The sequence below is a fragment of the Lagopus muta genome, chromosome 6 (genome assembly GCF_023343835.1).
Source record: "Lagopus muta isolate bLagMut1 chromosome 6, bLagMut1 primary, whole genome shotgun sequence".
Classification (NCBI taxonomy): Eukaryota; Metazoa; Chordata; class Aves; order Galliformes; family Phasianidae; genus Lagopus; species Lagopus muta.
In genome coordinates this window covers 39,953,757-39,973,579 of record NC_064438.1, presented here as the reverse complement: position 1 = coordinate 39,973,579, position 19,823 = coordinate 39,953,757, and the positions used below count along the sequence as shown (strand labels likewise).

At 46.2% G+C, this 19,823-nt stretch overlaps 1 protein-coding gene across 20 annotated transcripts in view; it reads right to left on the bottom strand.

The window, feature by feature from the left end:
* Positions 1–19,823, bottom strand: part of NRXN3 (neurexin 3) — a 945,174-nt gene that overhangs the window by 340,102 nt on the left and 585,249 nt on the right. For 5 of the 20 annotated variants that reach the window (XM_048950093.1, XM_048950094.1, XM_048950095.1 and 2 more), the window contains exon 1: positions 7,209–7,923. The exons of the other annotated variants lie outside the window; for them this stretch is intronic. In XM_048950093.1, coding sequence (XP_048806050.1) covers positions 7,209–7,452 — 244 coding nt within the window. In that variant the 5' untranslated portion in view covers positions 7,453–7,923. Of the gene's footprint in view, positions 1–7,208; positions 7,924–19,823 lie in introns of those variants that run through there. 20 annotated transcript variants of the gene reach the window in all.

Below are 19,823 nucleotides of genomic sequence, written 5' to 3'. Positions count from 1 at the left end.
GCAATTGATTGCTGTCATCCAGCGTGATGTTAAAGATCAAACTGTTAGACAATGAAAGCAAACTTCATCTCCTCTCCTCTTCCAATCATTTCATCTGCTGGATGAAGATACACTGTACCTGTTCTAAATCCATAGAACTGGTTCCAAGGATAGAATGGAGACTGATGCACTCCACAGCTGTTACATGGACCCTGACCTGGGGATAAGCAGCCTGGTGATACTATTCTCCTAAGCTTTCCAGATAACAAAGTCTTCACTGATTCTTTACCATGTGGTATTCGCAGAATAAGCAGAGGGTCTTTTTTTAGCAGCATCTTATGTCTTTCTGATTCATTCACTTTGTCCCTTGAGCTTCCGCAGCACATGGACTGCTATAGTCTGTGAAATACTTTCTCCCCTCCTCCTCTCTATCATCAAGAATGCAAAAAGATGAAAGGTGCAAAAGTAAGGAGATGATAAAGTAAACCTTAGCACTGGCTCCATTTAGTAATATCCTTTATCAGCCTGCTATTCGTGCTTAGCAACCACTGTATCTCACACCAACTTCATTTTCATTTTAATATACCATACAGAAAAGCAGCCTAAATATACATCCCCAAATCTAAAGCGTATAATCTGTAAACTACAGGAACAGGCAGATCATTTCCATTAGTTTCTTATGTAGCAAAAACCACAATTTACACCCAAAGCATATAATTATATTCAAATTCTAAAAGACAGTGTCGGAAGTACTTTAAATTCATAGTTTGGGGGAAAGTCACTCAGGGGTATACGCAGTTATGTTTTAATGTGCAAAAACAACACAAACGCATGCAAAGAGAGCACAAGGGAAGTAATTGGTGATGGCGAGGAAACCGTGGCAGATTGCTGCCCCTGGCTCCAGCCGCTGACTTCTTCAGGAGCACCAACAGCGGCAACTGGTGCTGGAGCCCAGGTGGGCTGTGAGCCAAGGGGGAAGATGGTGCCGGGCCCAATGTCCAGAGCACATGAGTGTCCTGTCTGTCCTTCAAGCACAGAACAATGCAGGCTGCTCTTTTAAGTTGCTTTAACCTCTAAAGCACAAGAGAAATATTAAGATTTCATATGCTTCTGCAGCTCACTGCCAGGGATCTCAAAGCAGAACTGTGCACTGGCACTGCTCACCTCAGCTAGGGAAAAACCAGTCCTGTCCTGCCATGGATGAAGAAAACAAGCCACAAAGAAAGGCAATGTTTCACCAAGGTCACACACTAAGCCTGAGCCACTGGTCAGCAGTGTGCAGTCTCAAGTATACAGGTTACATAGAAGACAGGAAAAACTCCTTTTTCTCTTTAGTGCAAGTGACCTTTCACAAAGACCAAAGCCCACCAGAACAACAGAAATACAAAACCAAAAACTATCTGCCAAGCCGCACAAGGCTGTCATCCTGAGCAGCTGCACAGGGAGCCAGTCTAAAGTCACAGCATACGAAAACAGAAAACACAAGGGCAGTCATCCACTGCACCCAGACAAAACTGAAGTTTCTTGCATTTACAGACTCCAGTTCTTTGTGCAGTTATCTACTGTGTGAGAAACTGCCAAACTTCTCACCTCCAGATGGAGACTATCCTGTCCTCTTCGAGATTCATGCCTTATGTTACCCAGGTGCTTTTTCCTGCTTCTGGTAAGACTTGTGTCAGGAATGTGAGGTGCTTTTTCCTGCTTCTGGTAAGACTTGTGTCAGGAATGTGAGGCTTCCAAGAGCACAGTGTGCAGTAATAACCTAGTGACCACCATAAAATTCTTAAAGCAGGTATTTTAATGCTGCAACAAAAGAAGGGGGGGGGGGGGGGGGGGGGGGAAGGAGAAGAAAAACTGGCCAGTATCTTTAAGAAAATTGTCTTCTCCTTTTTTCAAATGCAAGAATACCATAAAAAGTACCGTACTCATCCTGCAGAGTACTGACTGTGTAGTTTGAGTCACATATCCCAGTATTCTTTACAACTTCAATGCCCATATAAAGTATACACCAGGATCCTTCATCTGTCTTTGAAACACAGTCACTTCTGCAGTAGAATGTGACATTTGCTTGACGACTCGGGGCTGCATTATCCAAACGCAGAAATGAAGTGAAGAACAATTCTCACTTCAGTTTACATTGGAAAAAAAAGAAAAAGAAAAAAGAAAAAAATAGAAAGAAAGAGAGAGAGAAAGAGAGAGAGAAAGAGAGAGAGAAAGAGAGAAAGAGAGAAAGAGAGAAAGAGAGAAAGAGAGGAAGAGAGGAAGAGAGGAAGAGAGGAAGAGAGGAAGAGAGGAAGAGAGGAAGAGAGGAAGGAAGGAAGGAAGGAAGGAAGGAAGGAAGGAAGGAAGGAAGGAAGGAAGGAAGGAAGGAAGGAAGGAAGGAAGGAAGGAAGGAAGGAAGGAAGGAAGGAAGGAAGGAAGGAAGGAAGGAAGGAAGGAAACCACAAAAAAATAGGAGGAAGAAAATCTTGATCTGACTCAGGCTTAAAATTCCCACTTATGCAAAAGGTACCACGAGGTACTGAGTAAGCACTAAGTATGTATCAGAAGGGTTCTCTGAACATTTCCCAAGAAACATCACTTTCAGTAGCACCAATCTGAGCAATGTTTCAAAGGGCACAGAAACCCATATTAACTCTGTGTGACAGGGTTCAGCAGTAGCATTAGGCTTCTCTTGTCCCAGAGCTCATAAGATCACTGGGATGTCATAGGATCGAGTACAGGCGAACAGATTTAAGCTTCAGTTGTACAGAACACCACAAGCTGTTCTGGGTTGGGAACAGCTAATACAGAGCACTCTGTGAGACAGCAGAATGAGAAGTCAAGGCACCCCATTTGTTTAATGCAAATCATCAGTCAAATAGAAAAGTGATTCTGAGGAAGCAGCCTTTGCATAACTGTGTAACTATCAAATCCTGTGCTTTCTCAGAAAAGCTCCTGGGAAGGAAAGATGAATTGTGGTCAGTTAGTCAAGATACAAAGGACAGTGAGTTCGGATGCTTACATTTCTGAGCAATCAGCTTGAGAGAATTTAGAGACCTTACCTTTCTTTAAAAATATTAGTCATTGTTAATGGTTCTGAGGAAGGGAAACTGAATACCCAGAATACAGAATCACTTGTCTTCACAAAAATGCAGGCTTCACTGATGTTATGGACCAGCTACAGTGAGCAGGCTTCTGGCTTTTCACTTCTGCAGAACTGAACTGCAACCCTAATTTAAGCTCTGAATGAAGTTAATTTTATTGGATCACTGGCTGTTCTGTATAGGATGATTTCTTTCCTTTTGTTAAAGCTACAGCCATTGCTCAAAGTAATCTCCTGATGATAGGTGAACATGGAAGGTCCTGCTTGGCACCTAGGAACAGGCAGTGCTGGGAATGGGGAATTAGTTTTCCATTGCACAATAGAGGCAGGATTGGAGTAACAAAGACGCTTCGGAATAGGTCATTTTACAGGAGCAGAAAGGAGTAACATATATGTATTGTAAAGAGAGTGCACAGGCTTATGTGTGGCTTTAACACTGGTTTGCAGAATACCTCCCTATTTCATGGAAACCCTCCTTGATTTGTCCAAGTGTTTGTTCTCATGTGCTAATTTTAAAAATGACATAAGAGACAGAAACGCTTCATATAAGTGAGAGGACTTGTGAGAACTGACAAAGGCCTGCCAGTTACACCTACAAGATATGGTTACTGCTCACTACCAGTCCTCATCACAACCTTTTACTTTTTCCTGGGACTCATTCAATCACCCAAGCAAGCCTCAGCTCTGCAAAAACCAAAAGAGAAATGCTCCCAACATCCCCTATTTCTCCCACAGCTGCCCTCACACAGCTGTATTGTAGAGGCTGGGGCAGGCTGCAGCAGGCATCATGCCGCGCCTCACCTCTCTGCACCCCTGCCCATCGAGGAGGGCAAGAAAACATAGCTGGAGGAGGAAAGAAGAAATCAAATTAATTAATTCATCTCTAAGACAAAACATGCACAAATCTCTTTATTTTATCTGTCAACCCAGAGGCATGCATTATTCAGCAGCTGAGGCGATGAGGATGTGGAAAGAGGGGCTGTGAAGCCACTGCTGCAGGCTCTGATACAGCAGCTGACCCAGCAGGGTGCTGCACAGCGAAAGGGGAAAGGAGGATACAGCACATGGGGACTTGCAATAAACACACTCCAAAGTTTATTCCATGGCTAGACTACATTCATCCCTCTGCCCCAGAAAGTGCTTCAGGAAAAAAAAAAAAAAAAAAAGAGGAGTTATGGCTTTCCCCTCATTCTCTCTGGGGAGCAAGATTCTGTCAGTCTGGGAAAGCCCTCTCACAGAAAACTGATTCCTTCTGACCCACAGAGCAGCTCTACCTGTGTGTATTTGCTACCTGCTGGAACTGAGTTATAGCTGTCCAAATGTTTGCAAGTTGCAGCTCAACTATCAGCAAGCAGCAACCCAGTGGTTGCAGAATTAATTCTCCTAATGCAATAACTGCAGGTCTGTGCCCACTCCTGTTCAAGCTAAGCCACGAGGTGTTCTGCTGATTTCAAACACACTCCAAACAAGTGTTCATTGCTGGGGAGACATTTACTTTTCCACTATTCTGGACACTGATACATCGCTTTAAACAGACAGAGATTTACTGAGATGTGTTAGGAAAAGAGCAAAACGCAACACAGCACTGAGTAGCAATAGTCATACTGCAGAGCTGGAGGGCAGTACAGTGGGTGGGGGGAGCCTGAACCCACTCCCTCTGAAGTCAGTGAGTACAGGGCCAACTGGTAGAGCAAGACTTAGCCTGAATGCTTTATTTCCCTCTAGCAAAGAAAAAGAATCAAAACCCAATAAGCACAGAAACCGTACAGCCTCGCAGGGTTCTGAGTCCTCAATACTGTCACAAATCCAAATTCCAAAGGGCCTCTGTCATGCAACAGAGAAAGGGAACACAAAAATAAAACACGCGTGTGTTTACAGGACCAGCTGTCTATGTGGTCTTTTTTTTTTCCCTCTCTCTCTTCCCCTTACTCGTGGCCAAAGGCAGCTTCCATGCCAGTTCTGCTACATGGCATGATTAGGAAAGGAAAAAAACTCTCCTGCTGGCTTATGTGCTGGCCTGAGCTCCAGAGCTCTCCATTTCCCTCAATTCCTTACTGCAATGAGGACACAGAAAAATGCCTGTCTCTTGCTGAAGTTGATAACAGCTTTTGCACAGGGCTCTTAAACGAGACTTTACTGGGTTTTCAGGGCAGATGGAAAAGTCATCAAGGAGAAAAGAACCATCATTTCTTGACCAGAAAAAAGGCAATGGACTCTTCCGCAAACCACCACCTGCCGTTTATGTCAGGGCTTGCCACTATCACATTTTGAAACATCCTTCCCTCCTCTCCTCACAAGTGACCTATGCACCAACCTTCACCACTCCCTTTCATCATAGAGCACTCAGCTAAAAAAGCACCCACACAGGGTCAGCATCAGAAGAACTGGTGTCAGGAAGGAGGGAGAAGATGCTCTGCTGGGAGAGGCCCAGGGACAGGAGATCACCAGGAGAGCAGGTGGGAATGCCGCATGGCATGCCTGCAGTGGGTGCTGGGAAGGGTGCGTCAGCAAGGCTGGATCAGGGTTATTGGAGACAGTGAAATCAGGAGCATCACAGCCAAGACCTCAGATGACCAGAAGAGCAGCAGGAAAGGGTTACATAGCACAGAACAGGATGGCCTTTCCAGGAAACAGCTGAGGTGTGCTGGGGAGTATGTGGGCTCAGGAAAGGAGCCAGGAAGAGATACTGGGAGTCAGAAGTGAACACCAGCAGAGTGAGTCTACAACAACAGGAGGTACTCTGCAGAGCTGCTGGAGGGTGCAGGGAGCACTGCAGGACAGGCTGCAGGTGCCTGGCTGCACAGGAGCGGGAGCCTAGGGCATTGCAGGACAGCTCTACACAGGAGAACCAAGGGCTCAGGACTGGCATGCTGCTGGTCAGGGTGGACATGTGTGGCCACTCTGCAGGCAGTCGTGACAGCATCCTATCAGCATGTCCATTTCCTGATTCCAACGTTTACCTTCAACCCAAAAAGCAAGCAAAACATTCAGGCCCCAACAAGGGAAGGGAAGTAATGCTATGCCAAACAGTAAGACCATCTGTCAGGTACCACCCATGCGAAGCTCAGTTAGCAGTTACTAATCATTAGCAGCACTAGCCCTGCACTAGCACTAGCAGCACTAGGACCTGCAATACCCAAGAACCATGAGACAGCCCCTATTGTGCCCAAGTAAGGACTCAGCCTGCCCCAGCCCCAAAGGACTCCCAGCAGGAATAGCTACAGAAAAAGCGGGCTAGGAGGGAGAAGCAGCTCAGTGCTGGGATGATGGCAGACTTCAGCCCCTTTGCCAGTCTATCACTATCTTTACGCTCCGAGGCGGCCAAGCAGATCTACTGCAGGTTCACGTTTGAGCCAGACCTGCCCCTGACCTGTACCCACAGGAATGGCACAGGCCTTATGCTGATGGTTAACCTGTCAGAAGGAGCAGTGGAACAGAGGTCAGGGACAGCAAGAGGGGAGACAAGAGGGAGAAGAGGGACACAGGTTGCGGGCCCCGGGTCAGCCGGGCCCAGGCCAGCTTCTCCTAGGGCAGACAGGCTCGGGCAGGGGCAGCGCAGGTCCTGTATTGCTCAGCATTCCAGAGGCAGGACTTCGGCAGGTCCCCCTCCCACGACATCTCCCAGATCCCCCTTTCCTTCTCCCTCGCTGTCGGAGCTAAAGCCCGCTCCGGAATTTCCTGCCGCGGTTTTTCCAGGGAATCTGCTGCCGGGCTCCAAGCGGGGAGCACAGTGCAAGGGTAAAGAGACATCGCTTCTCTCTCTGCCCTGCCCAAGTCACCCCGCAACTTCGGGGAGGCAGACTGAGGGCAGTGCATCACATCATCACCGGTTCCCAGCTGGCCCGCAGCGCACACACGGGGACGGTCAGGAATGAAGACCCGCGAGCACAGAGCCGGGGAACTGCCGGCACCAGGGGACCCCCAGCCCCAGCAGGATGGGCGCTGCCTCCCGGCCCGGCCCCCGCCCTCCCGGGAAGTTGGATCGGCAAGCGGCCCGACCCCAGCGCCTAGAGGGTTAACGGGGCCGGGGGAGCTTCCTCCGGAGTCACAGCCACCATCCGCAGGGTGCTCCCCGGACTCCTCTGCTGCTCTGCAAAAACATTAGAGAGAAAGAAAGAAGGAAAGAAAGAGAGCGAGAACCCACCGTGTCCTCCTCGGAGGGAGACAGGGGAGCGGTAGATAGAGATAGGCACAGAGTGGTGCTTGCTGCCGTGGAAGTGATGCTCGTACTGAGCCTGAGATACAGACGAGGAAGAGGAGGCAGAAGAAGCCACGTTAGAGGAACTCCACACAGAGGTGACGATACATCCCCAAAAGAGGGAGCACATCCACAGGGTCCAGGCGGGGCGGCGTCCCGGGCAAATGCTGGGGTTTGTTCTCAGGTGCATGGTCAAGGCACGGGGCGCCTACAGCCGGGCAGTCTGAATTCCAGCCAGGGAGAGAGGATAAGGTTCATGATGCCAAGGGACCCATGCTAGCAGAGAGGAGAGCCGCTTCCGAGGCTCTGGGGCGTGCGTGTGTGCTCAAGAGGCAGAGAGACAGCGTGTGTCTGCGAGAGAGCGTGTGCGGGAGGGGAGGGGGGGGGAGGTAGGAGCACACAGCAGAACAAGATGCGCCGCTTCCAGGCTGGCTCTACAGTGCCGGGAGCCCCGCGGCCGTTCCGAGACTCCGGGGGAGCGCACGAGCGCGGCACATGGCAGCGGGTCCCGGGGATCTCGCTGGGCGCTTCCTGCAGGTCCGCGGGGACTTTCCCTGCCTGGAACCCCTCACTGAGCTGAGGGGCGACTGCAAACGAAAAAGAAGAAAAAGCCAGAGACCCCAGGTAAATTTCTGATTTTTTTTTTTTTTTTTTTAATCCCGATTCCAGGGGGTTTCAGTTGCTTCTCCACTAGCAATGTTGCAATGCAGAGTTGCTAGCCACGCGAGCGCACATACACACACACACACAGAGATCTGATTCGTTATCCTCCTTCCACCGGATCCAGGCGACCGACGGCTGAAGCCGATTAACCCTGAGGAGCCGGGGAGGGCAGCACCAAGGCTCCAGGCGGGCGCGGAGCAGGGCCGGGCTGCCGTGACCGGCGCGTGGGCGGGCTGCTGGCGGCCGGCGCGCCAAGTGCGGGCAACTCGGCGGCGCAGGTGAAACGCAGCCGGGGCGGCCGGGGAAGCGGCTCCGCGAATGGGCCAGCCGTATGCAAATATACCGGCCGCGGTCAGCCAATGAGGGCGGCGGCAGCACTCCGCAGAGGGACTGGCTCGTTCCGGGAGGGGGCGGGGCCGCCGGGAGGCCCCGCCCCCGCCATTCATGCGCCCGAGCCGTGCACACGCGGCCGGCGCCGGCCCCGGCCCCGCCCGGTTAGTCCCGAGGTCCCGCTGCGACCACCGGAACTTAGCGCTTTCCTCGTGTCATGCTTTTGGCTTTTAAATGCTTCTTCAACAACAGCGTGAGCCCGCAGCCATGTATTTGAGAGCGAGAGCTGCAGCCATAATTTGCAGCCCATAAATAAATGAATACACGGAGAGGCACATCCGCGTAATGAAGTGCCTATCAGCGTGAATGGCAAATCTCCAGCCCCGGTGGGAAAGCCGGGCACCAGCAGCAGAGGACTTCTGGAGCAGGTGCGAAACGCTGGGAAAGGCAGCAGCCCATCCTGCTCTGCCCCCACTATCAATCACCACCCCAGACGAAGGAACAGCTCCTGGCTGCCAGGTTCCCTGCCTCCCCCTCTAGATCCATGTCTGGGGGTGTGCACACATGCTTCAGAAACCTGCCTGACTCATAGCGTGAGTACTTCTGTAAAACAAATTCCAGGTTCGTGCCATTGATTGCTATTCATAGAATCATAAAGGTTCACCTTTATGAAGGTTCACCTAGATCACCTATCTAGTCCAACCACCAATCCATCCCCAACACGTCTGCTAAACCACATCCCCTCGTGTACAGTTCTTGAACACTTCCAGAGACTGTGACTCCAACACCTCCCTAGGCATTCTCTCATGTCCTATTGGTTCAGAACGTTGTGCTGTCAGCCCGAGTCCCAGATCTGGAGCTTCCCACTGACCTTGATACATTCACAGCTCATTTTCTAAAGACTTTTAGTTTAAGTGATGTAAATCAGTGGCTTGATCAGTCAAAAATATTTCAGTGTTTTGCTGGGCTTAATCAATGACTGTAGGTACTAAAGCCAGAAAGCAAGAATATGACTTTCAAATTTATCCAACATCTGCCACCAGGAATCTGAGAGTGCTTTAAAATCTTTTATTAATGAGGTCATCCAACAGCTTTAGGTATTACTTTGTTGTTCCGCAGATAAGAAAGCAGAGGCTCAGAGGCATTAAGCCAGTGAGTGCCTGATAGACATGGGAACTGAACATAACAGGCCCCGGGATCCTCTGTTCTGAACCGCACATCTCACTGGGATGCATGTCGAACTGGTCAGAGTGGAAGACTCACAGAGCCCTGCAGCAGCACAGCGCAGGGAATGGGGCAGCTTCATCTGGACACAAGTGTTTCTATCCCTGAGCTTTGCTGAGGACCCTGGAGTTGCTGCCTTGCAGCTGGCAGGATATCCCAAAGCATCGTTGCTTGGAGAGGAAGCCTCCCTCTGCTCCTAACTGTACTGTTGCACTTTATCTCTCACCTCCTCTCCCAAGTCAGAACATGCCCTGAAAGGCTGCTGACCTCCACTTTTTGCTAGAAGGGAAAAAAATAGGAGAAGGTCATTCTCTGTCAACTAAGTGAAAGCAGCGTCCCTAGGACTCTCAGGTGCCATTTAAGTGTCCAGCAGATCACATTCTCTTCTATACTTGCTTGAGCTCCTTGTCAGGTTTGCCACCTCCTGGGCTGCTGTGAGAGGGCAGAGCCCTCAATGCACAATACATCACAAAGCTCCAGCCGAAATCACTGCTCCTTTCCTCTGCTCACTTCACTCACCTTTTCCCACATACTATAGTACCAGTGTCACCCACTTTGCCACCAACCTTTAATACCAAGGCATCAGTTTACCTGCAGGGGATGTGCAAAAGATGAGCATCATTTCATACTGCCTGGCCTAAGCCATAAAGTGCCTGCTGGTCCCTGAACAGGAAAAGCAGAGCTGCTGCGTGCTGTCCTTGTGCTGGGGAGCCATCCTGTGTGAGTTCTGCCTACTGATCTTCCTTTCCTACAAGCCACTGGGTAAACTGCCCTAGGCAAAAAGGAGAAAGGCCAAGAGAGCCAATCTGTACAACATAAAAATAAAAAAATAAAAAGGAAAAACTGTGAATCTGGTTATAAATACATCACGGAGTTCTGGTGACACAATAAAGCACCGGAACTTCAGTCTGCCTTGCTTTATGAGGTGCCTCTGGATTTATTTACTGCCCTGTAATTCACAGGTGACGCATTCATTTAGCAGCACCACTATATGAAGAGGGGAGATTTCAACTCAGCTTCACCCTTTGGGAGGTGAGGGGAAGTTTAGAGCCAGAAGTGAAATTTCAGCACATTATTCCCAATAGATTTACTTCAAAAGAGTCATAGTTACTTCCCTGCTAGTTACATTCATCTGGGTAAGGATAGCCTCTTTTTAAGTGTAATGGTACCTTCAGAATTGAGATGGGTGCCTTCAAGGATGCTGGTTCCCATCCTAAGTTGCTCCCCACAGATATGAGATAAGTAGTTTTATTTCTTATACTGTTTTTTCTTTTGCTACAAGAGTAGAGGGACAACATATTTCTGAGAGATGAGAAACAATAAACCAAATGTCTCTAAGTTTTAGAATCCCAGAAGGAGACCCAGTTGGCTTCAAGCTCTGGAAAACTTTGTACTCTACCTTATTCGTGTCAGCAAGTCTTACTATATTATATTTCATATTAAATCTTTGTTATTTATTTTGGTGCACTGAGAACTGAAAAAGCAGCCAGCTCTACTCTAAAATCAGATCCAAAAGGGAATCTCCGTTAGTTTTTAGCAATACGAGGTGCCTGCCAGGGAGATGGCAGTGCTAGCTCCACCCCATAGAGGCTCATAAGGGACAACATCAGCTGGTGCAGGGCTACATCATGAGGTTAAGAAAGTGAGGTCAGCAGGAACAGGCTGTGACCCAAAGCTTTTCTGTGACTCAGACTGGTTTTTTCAAGGTTCAAAATAGTCACTTTTTTTTTTTTTTTTAAATGTACTTTTCCAAGAACAAGATGGAGGGTGAGAGCAGGTTCTGCTTACAATTCCAAAATAGAAGCTTAAATATAATAAACCAGAGAGGACTGCATGTGTAGAAAGCTTAGGACTGGAATGCAGGCACCATTGTCTTTACAAAACTACTTTAAATACTGCTGAGGACAGCAGTGACCACAGACCAAGTACTTCTTGGCACTGCAGGCAGAACGCGCTGTGCTGGAGCAGACCCAGTGCCCCTGCCGACCAGAGCTGCCTCTGGAAGGGGAGACCTGGTAACACCAAGGAACTGCCAGCACCTGCTCAGCCAGGGGAGGTGCTCCAGGACAGGGCTGAAGACCACGGGCACAACACTACTGTGCTGTGCTTTTTCTGCACATAACCAACTAGCAGTAGTCTGCCCAGCTCACACTGTTACACTGTATTTCTGAAAAAAGAAACAAAACAAAACAAAACAAAGAAAAGGAGCAATCTGCTTTCAGGGCTTCCGTGTTTTCCTTTGGCGTGCAGTTAAGTCAAGTTACCTACAAAAGCTGAGACATAAGCCTCTGTTACTAGTGACACAGGACAGGTCTAATTCCCTTTCCAACTCAGCCCCCAGGGACCATGGTTTGCCGTGAGCAACTAATAAAACAGCTTTGGAGCCTAGTTCTTCTCTCATTTATGTTCAGGGTGAGTAAATTCAAGAGAGCCAGTGGACTGACATCAGTGAAGGGCAATCAGATGCTTGACATTCATTTGGGAGAAGAGAAATGCAAGCTAATTGCAACCTGTGAGCTTGGACTAGCAGGAAGTTAGCCCAAAGCAACAGTAACCATTGGGAGGCTCTGACAAGCGGGGGGACACAAATTCACTTCTGCCAAGAGTCCAGTCTAAGGGCCAGAAACCTTGAGAAGTTCAGACCTTTTCTGAAATTTTGCATCAACTGCCCTGTGTTGGTGAAAACAAGCAAGAACAAATGTGGGAGGAACATCTCATTTTCATAAGCATTAATCAATTGTAATTTGGAAAGAGGTAATGTTGGAATTTGCTAATGCAAACTGACAATAACAGGTTAGAATTGGCCCTGTTTAATAGACTGATGTACAAAGGACAATTCAGTGTACTCAGCACTGTGTAAACTGTAGAAGCAGAGAGTCCCTTCCCTGGAGAGTTTACAGACTTGCTGGAGAGGCAAGAGCCAACATATGTTGGGCTAGCTTTATGAGCAGGCAGTTCTTTTTTGCTTCCAATATGCTAGTCTCTAATCCTAAGGGAGTAGAAAGGTTTAGGTATTGGCAATACTGACTTTACACAGGAGTGCTTATAACAACTGCTTTTACATCTCAAGCCCAAGTTTGTACATCTCCTTTCTGTCTTCTCCAAGTACGTCCCACGGACGCCTGTGCATGGTCCCAGCAAGCCTCCCCTTTCCTAATGTTGCCGTAGACTAGGATAAAATTGTTCTCCTACTCCAGATCCTCAGCAAGATCAGTAACTATGAACATGCTTTGTGTTAAATGAAGGATATCTAGATTTGGTTTACTTCAGCTATCGTAAGGAGCTCTTCTATTCAAGTATCCAGCATGTCCCCTTTGTCTCACAAAGGCTTTAAAATCTGCACTTGGGTTATTCTACTGCAGTGGGCTAAACACGCTGTGCTCTGGCAGCAGTGTGCTGAACACATCTCACATGAGGAAACCACTTTGACATGGCTGTAGAGCTTTCTGAAGAGCATCTACCGTTTACTTTTATTACAGGCTAAGCTCAGTGACAGCTCTCAAATCTCCTCATGCAGAGGAACAGAAGCTACTTTTATTTCTTGTACCAGTTAAAGCAATGTGCCTTTCTATCAATGGTTTTACAAGCTCAGAAAGGCTAAAGAACTTCAAAGAATGTTCAAGTTTGAAGAAATCAGGGTTGCCCACTGTTCCACCTTTGATAGCAATTCAACTACCAGTGTAAAAAAGTAGCCTGATGGATTTCATATCCTGAAGTTTCTGTCACAGAGGTCACATCTAAGTAGCACTGCTACCTATGTTTCACTGAAGATACCATAATAAAATGGCAGTGACCTGCAGCATGTGCCGAGAACTACACATCCATCATTCATAACAGCCCTCTCACAGACAACTCTGCAGTTAGCCAGGTTTTATACTGAGCCAAATTCATCTCTAGCATAACTGCTAGCAACAGATACTATGGATGCAAGTAGTTACTGTGTTTGTGGAAACAAAAGTATAGATGTACTTTACTCTTCCTACACCTGGAATTAGTGTCAGCAAGTAAGGCGAGCTGCCTGTTACCAGCCTAGGTGTGAGCCTTGCCTGGGATAACCCTGCTGTTGATCCTCCCAGCAGCAAGAGGTCAGATACATAAGCAGAGCTCAAGGGAGGACATGTGACCTACTGTTGTCTTGGCTCCACTGTTCCTTAGGTCTAGATCTAGGTGTCCAAGGGCTGCTGGTCCAGCACCTTCCATGCCAGTGCTAAATATTAACACTGCAAAATTAGCATTTATGGCACGAATTTTTAGTGTGGAAGAAAAGCACTGGGAAATTATTTCTGAAGAGCTCTGAATTCTGAAACTTAAATGGTACCTCAAAGGCTGAATTAGAAAGAGACAAGAAATAGATGGAGCTAAAATTTCTGCTGTGATAAATAGGGAACTCTTTTAATTTTTACCCATGAGAGCAGAAGGGAGACTTTTATTTTTCTTTTACCCTCAAAGAAATTTGTCTGGCACAGAAAGGAAAAGCTGGAAAAACTGTTGCTTTTTGCTCCTTTAAACTGTCTTGTGTGCTAATGAAAAGCAAGCTCTCTGAGAGACACTGCACAGGCTCCCCTCTGCTTCTCTCCTCTCTTCCACCTATCATCTTCCCTGGCTTTTGCCTGTAATCATCTGTTCATCTCACAGCAATAACTGCCAGGTGACTGGTGTCTGCTGTAGTCTCCCAACTGCTGGGGAAAAAAAAAGAAAAAAGGAAAAAGAAAAAAGAAAAAAAAATTAAAAGAAAAGCAAAGAAAGATGTAGAGGGAAAATCTTTCAGTGATACAAGTGTCTCACTGCCAGCCAGACAAAAAGTGAAGCATCTCCTGTGGCCGAGCCTGCTCGTGTGGGAGCTGCTGATAGGTGTAATTTCCTAAGATGTATACCTTGTCAGTGTGCAGAAGATGAGGAGAAAAAGAAGGTCACAGCAGCCAAAGCTAAAAAAATGGAAGGACAAAAGGAGACACTGTGAGGAATGATTCTTCTGCTTTTAACTCTGATAGAGCCCATGCTGCATGGTCCATGTCAAACCAACTCGCTGGCTGTAGCAGTCACTCAGCCTGTGAGATGGGCTCCTCCTTGTCCAGAGGAAGCAGCCATTGCCACTAATAATGCCCATGCTACATGGCCACGCCAGGGGTATGCCACAGCCCAGGCATAGCACAGTATGTGTTCTAGCTGCTCTCAACAATGGTAGGAAAATAAATTTCCCTCCAAGCACCTAGGCTGATAACAGACAAGACAGGCTGGAGGTTCTTAGTCTGCCTAGTCCACCCCTCTGCTACAAGGCAGAATAACCTTCACATTCTTGGTGATGCTGTCTAACTTGAAATGAGGAAGAATCAATGCTTCTGGAAGCACTATGTACACCAGTCTCAACTTTCTTTGTCAGTGAATTATTGTGGTTGTTTCTTTTTTTTTTTCAGAAATATTCTGTAGTTGAAGAATTGAATTCTGACATCTATAAATTAAAAATTTTAATCAAGCTAAAATCCACTCTCCTTATCTCCAGATATAAATGTGTGGAAATATAACAACGGGGTATAATCACAGAATCATAAAATAGCTTGGGTTGGAAGACTGTCAAGCTTCAACCTCTCACCATGGACAGGGCTGCCCCCATCTGGATCAGGCTGCCCAGGGCTCCATCCATGAAAAGGGGAATTGGATTAGGAAGAAGACAAACCAACTATCACCTCCAGCTTCTCTCATCCTTCTGCAACTAAGACCATCAAGGACAGTAGCTGCACATGCTAACTACAGAGAACTGACTCTGTGGTACTAAGCAGTCCCAGTTAACTTGAGAATAAGTGTTAAAGACTAATAGTTCTGTATATTAATTAATAATTTATGATAATAAATGAGAATTGACCATTAGCAAAAAGCATGCTGTTAATGAATGAATTTAGTGGAGATTTTTTTAAAATTTAAAACTGTCCCAATTTATCAGCCTTCTAAGCATTCCCATCCTAGCAATCTGTAATGCCCTTACACACACACACGTATTTTCAACTGCAATATTAGTCTGTTATTTATTCCCCTCTCATAAAAGAAAGACTATTTTCTTCCCCTTTACAGATATCCTTTCTATACTTGAGAGCTTCTGCCCTCTGCTGCATCTTCTCCCTAGATAAAGAAATTAGAGATCCATGGTCCTTAGACTGTGATCACTATTACTGGTTTCCTAGAGACTTTTCTTAAATATATACATTTATCTTGAAGAGCAGGACTTCCAGATGAAACCGCCTAAGAACTTCATACTCCTGCATCTCACTAAACAAGAACAATGACCTCCTGCATCTCACCAAAGGTACTGCTGTCTACATTATTTGTGGGATTTCTTTCCTGCTTGGAGGCCCATATTCACATCCTGCTAGCTGCTTCTAGTTTTATAGTCTGTAGCATTTAAAATATTGACTCATAGAATGGCTTGGGTGGGAAGGGACCTTACGAATCATTTAGTTCCAACCCTCCCTGCTGTGGGCTGCCCAGAGCCCCCTCCGGGGATGGAACAGCTACAGCTCCTCTGGGTAGCCTGTGCCAGTGCCTCATGGGTAAGCCCTGATCCTAGGATCAGCTTTTGCACTGAGATTTTTAATAGGTTTTGCATCTCAGAAAATGCAGCATAGGTTACTGTGGTATGCTGGGACGGGATGGGTGGTAGTACAGTATCAAGTTCTTATTCCACGCCACCGAGGCCAAGCTCTAGCTTCAAGGCACCCAGCACAGCCACAGAAATCAAACAGATCAGAGCAAAATACAGCACAGGTCCGTTGGTGGCACCTGATCAGAGGATTTAGTGGGACACTTAGTCTTTAGCAGAGAAGCCAAACAAAAGCACAACAGTGTGAACAGATGTAAGGAACATGAACTACTGTAAAAACACCTCACTTGCAAAGCACTTCCCCCTTCCTTCCATTCCCCAGGGCTTCAGAATCCACTCCACCCCCACAAGCTCATCCAGCATTGCAGGTCTCATGAGACACCAGCAGTTCCCTTGCCTTGTCAGATAAACTACCCTGACTGTGATTCAAACACCAGTGTGCGAGTCACATGGATGCACAAAGGCTGTTTTCTCAAACACTTTCCTTTACCCAGCTCCTTGTCTCTGAGAAATGTAAAGAGCTAAGGAGAGTAAACAGCAGAACAGCCCAATCTGAGCTCCAAGGCTAACACCAGAGCACCAGGAATACAAAGGCTATAACCACCAAACAACTGTGAAAACCATGAAGAGGAAATAAAGAAGGGGAAGAGCAGCACACTCCCTTACTGATAGGCTGTGTACAAGAGATAAGGCATAAACTGCTCCCAACATGGACATGTTGTTTATTGGACAGGACAGACAAAAACTCCAGCTACTCACTGTAAAGTGTCAAGGGAAAAACTAATTATAGGGATGCAGGGATTACATTTCAACTAGTCAGATGCATACAAATACATGTGCATGCACATGTATTTCTGTTCCTCTCTCTCCTCTGGAGCATCTTATCTCTTTTTCACACTATCAATGAGGATAACTACAGAAGAAACCAGAAAAGGGGAAAAATAAGAAAATACCTATGAGCTGCCCAAAGGGAACTCATTTGAAGAATCACACTTCTTTCCATTCCTTCTGAACTTCTGGTTGGTCATACAAAAGCCAACTGCACTCTGGACCAATGCATCCTTGGAGTCATCCCTTAAGGTTAGGTATGCATAGTTTAATCTAGATGCCACATCTCATCCCCTTCCCCTTTGCTTCCTCGCTCTCTTTTTATCAGTCACCAAAACAGAGCATTCAGGATAGCTGTCACTGACTCCTTCTGGGTACTGGCAGAAGGATGGTGGCTATCTTGGGGATAAAAGAAAACTGAGTGGTCTTCAGGATGACTAACTCTGAGTCACATTGTTGCTGTGTTCATCCCTGCATTCTCATCTCCTCCTGCACAGAAATCAGAACATAGCTATTCTGTGACAGCCCAAGCCACCACAAACCCATAAAAGAGACAGACAACAGTATGTGATCAACAGAACACACAGATATACAGGTGCTTGGTATAACACCTTTTCTTGCACTGACACTCAGTTGCTTCTTGCCTACTACCAGCTCCTACACTGGATGTCATCCTCAGAAACTTGGCAGTATGTAGATTAAAGGAGGACATCTGATATTCCTGTCTACTTAGAAATAAGTTGTTCTGCAAACAGTGGAACTACAGAAATAAATGAGTGGGAAACTCAGCTTCATGTTTCCCCTTTATCACTGTAATAACTTTACCATATCACACTCAGCTCTCCTCTCATTTTCTCTCTCTCTCCTCTGACATGCTAATATTTGTGTCCTATTTTCTTATTTCCCTGCAACACCTTCCCTTTTCCCTTCATGCCACGTTCTAGCAGAGAAGAGGTAGCTGTGCTGTGCATGTTCATAGCCCTGAACCCACCATCTGGAAGAGCCTAAGCAGAGATGAGGAAGGTGCTGTAGGAATTCACCTCTGGGGCTTCTGCCCTCCTGTCAGTAGTTGTTGGCCTGACAATCAAAGTGGCAATGGCCACACAAGGTTCTAAGTGCTACTTCCTTAGGAGAGCACACTAAAACAATGCTGTACTTGTGGGTGTCCCTCCCTGGAAATATCCAAGGCCAGGCTGGATGGGGCTTTGAGCAACCTTGCCTAGAGTGAGGTGTCCCTGTCTATAGCAGGGGGGTTGGAACTAGATGATCTCAAAAGACCCTTACAATCCAAACCATTCTGTGATTCTATGCTTCTGCTCTAGTGCTCTATGGCCTTGAGTGGTGTGATCACTTAAGTTACAATGTGCCAACTTCTCACTATGGGTGATACTGAAATAAACCTTTTGTAAAATAAGTACCACTGCTCAACAGTATGGCATGAAAGACGGTTAATTCAATATCTTAGAGCTGTACTATATATATATGGTAATGAAGCACGTTTTAGTTAAAGGACAACAGAAATAGCAGCAGCAGAAGGAAACCTTCAAAGGTGAGTAATTCTGTGCCACTTTGATCAAGTATTAACCTCCACTGCAAGCAGAAGGTTTCATTTAGTGCTTGTAACAAGAGCCAGCCTGGCTAGAGCTAAAACACAGGGAGACTGCCAGTCTTTCCTCACATGTAAACATTGCTTTACTATCAGAGCCATCCACTAAACTGAAACTGCACGGAGAAAGAGAAATAAATTATCAAATTCATTTTGAGGTAGCAGGAAAGCATTTTGCAAAAGCAAAAGTAAATTCCAAAGCTAATGTGACAGTGCGCTTCCACTTTTCTTCAGGGATAAATATGCCAAAAGAAAGTGCTAGAAGTCTCACTACTTGGATTTAAGTAGGATTTTAAAAAGCCCGTAAGGAACAATCTTGCACGTGTCTGAGACAGAAATCAAGATAACATTTGTTTTCACAATATCACCATTTTCATGACCAGTGTACTGCTCTATTATTACATTATTAGCACTGTTTATTTCCTGCTGATCAGTAGTAATGAGATGAAAATGGATCCTGTTTTTCAGCACTACATAAAAATCTGATAGGAAGGGAAAGAATTGCAGGAGCCATTATTTAGAGTAGGAGGAGCCTGAGATCCTCACCTAATGATCAGTGACATTTGATACTTGATTTTCAGAACAGAAACTGGTCAATTTTGAACATGGGTTTTGCTTTCATTGTCAAAGAAACTTCCAAAAATCCAGTTTTCCTTTTTCTTACATCTGACTCAAGCGAATAAGTGCATTATACATAGGGTAAGAGAAAAGGCAATTTCACTTCTTTATGAAAACTGAGATTTTAGTAGTCAAACTTATTAGTCAAACTTAATAAAAACTAACAGTTTTCAAAGGAAATAATGTAAAGCAAAAATAGCCAAATAGCCATAATTATCCCCTCTGGGCCCCTTGGTTAGGACAGACGTGGTATATAGGCATACAGTCTGGATCCTCTGATTCAGGCATTTCCTACTTTTCAGATAAAGCCCCTAACTCTTGCTGACAGTCACTCTTTCCAGTTTAATCTTACCAGCTAAACTCACTCCCCATTGTTAGAGATCATTAAAAGCTATGAACTATACACCAGGCAAGAACAGATTGACCTGACAGGTCTGAAGGGAGGTCATTCAGGGAATACATGACATACAGACTCGTATCCCTTTCCTGGCAGGATGCAGCATTACAGCCTGGATCTGCATCATCTGAGGAAAATCCCCAGTCCAGCCTCCAATACGTGGGTTCTATGAGACTCCTTCACAGAAACACTGCTGAGCTTTAGAGAACTTCTTAACAAAATTTTAATCTAAAGAAATATGTCCCTGAAAAGCTTCTGCAGCAGAAAGTCTTTTCCCAGAACACTGTATTGCAACAAATCAGA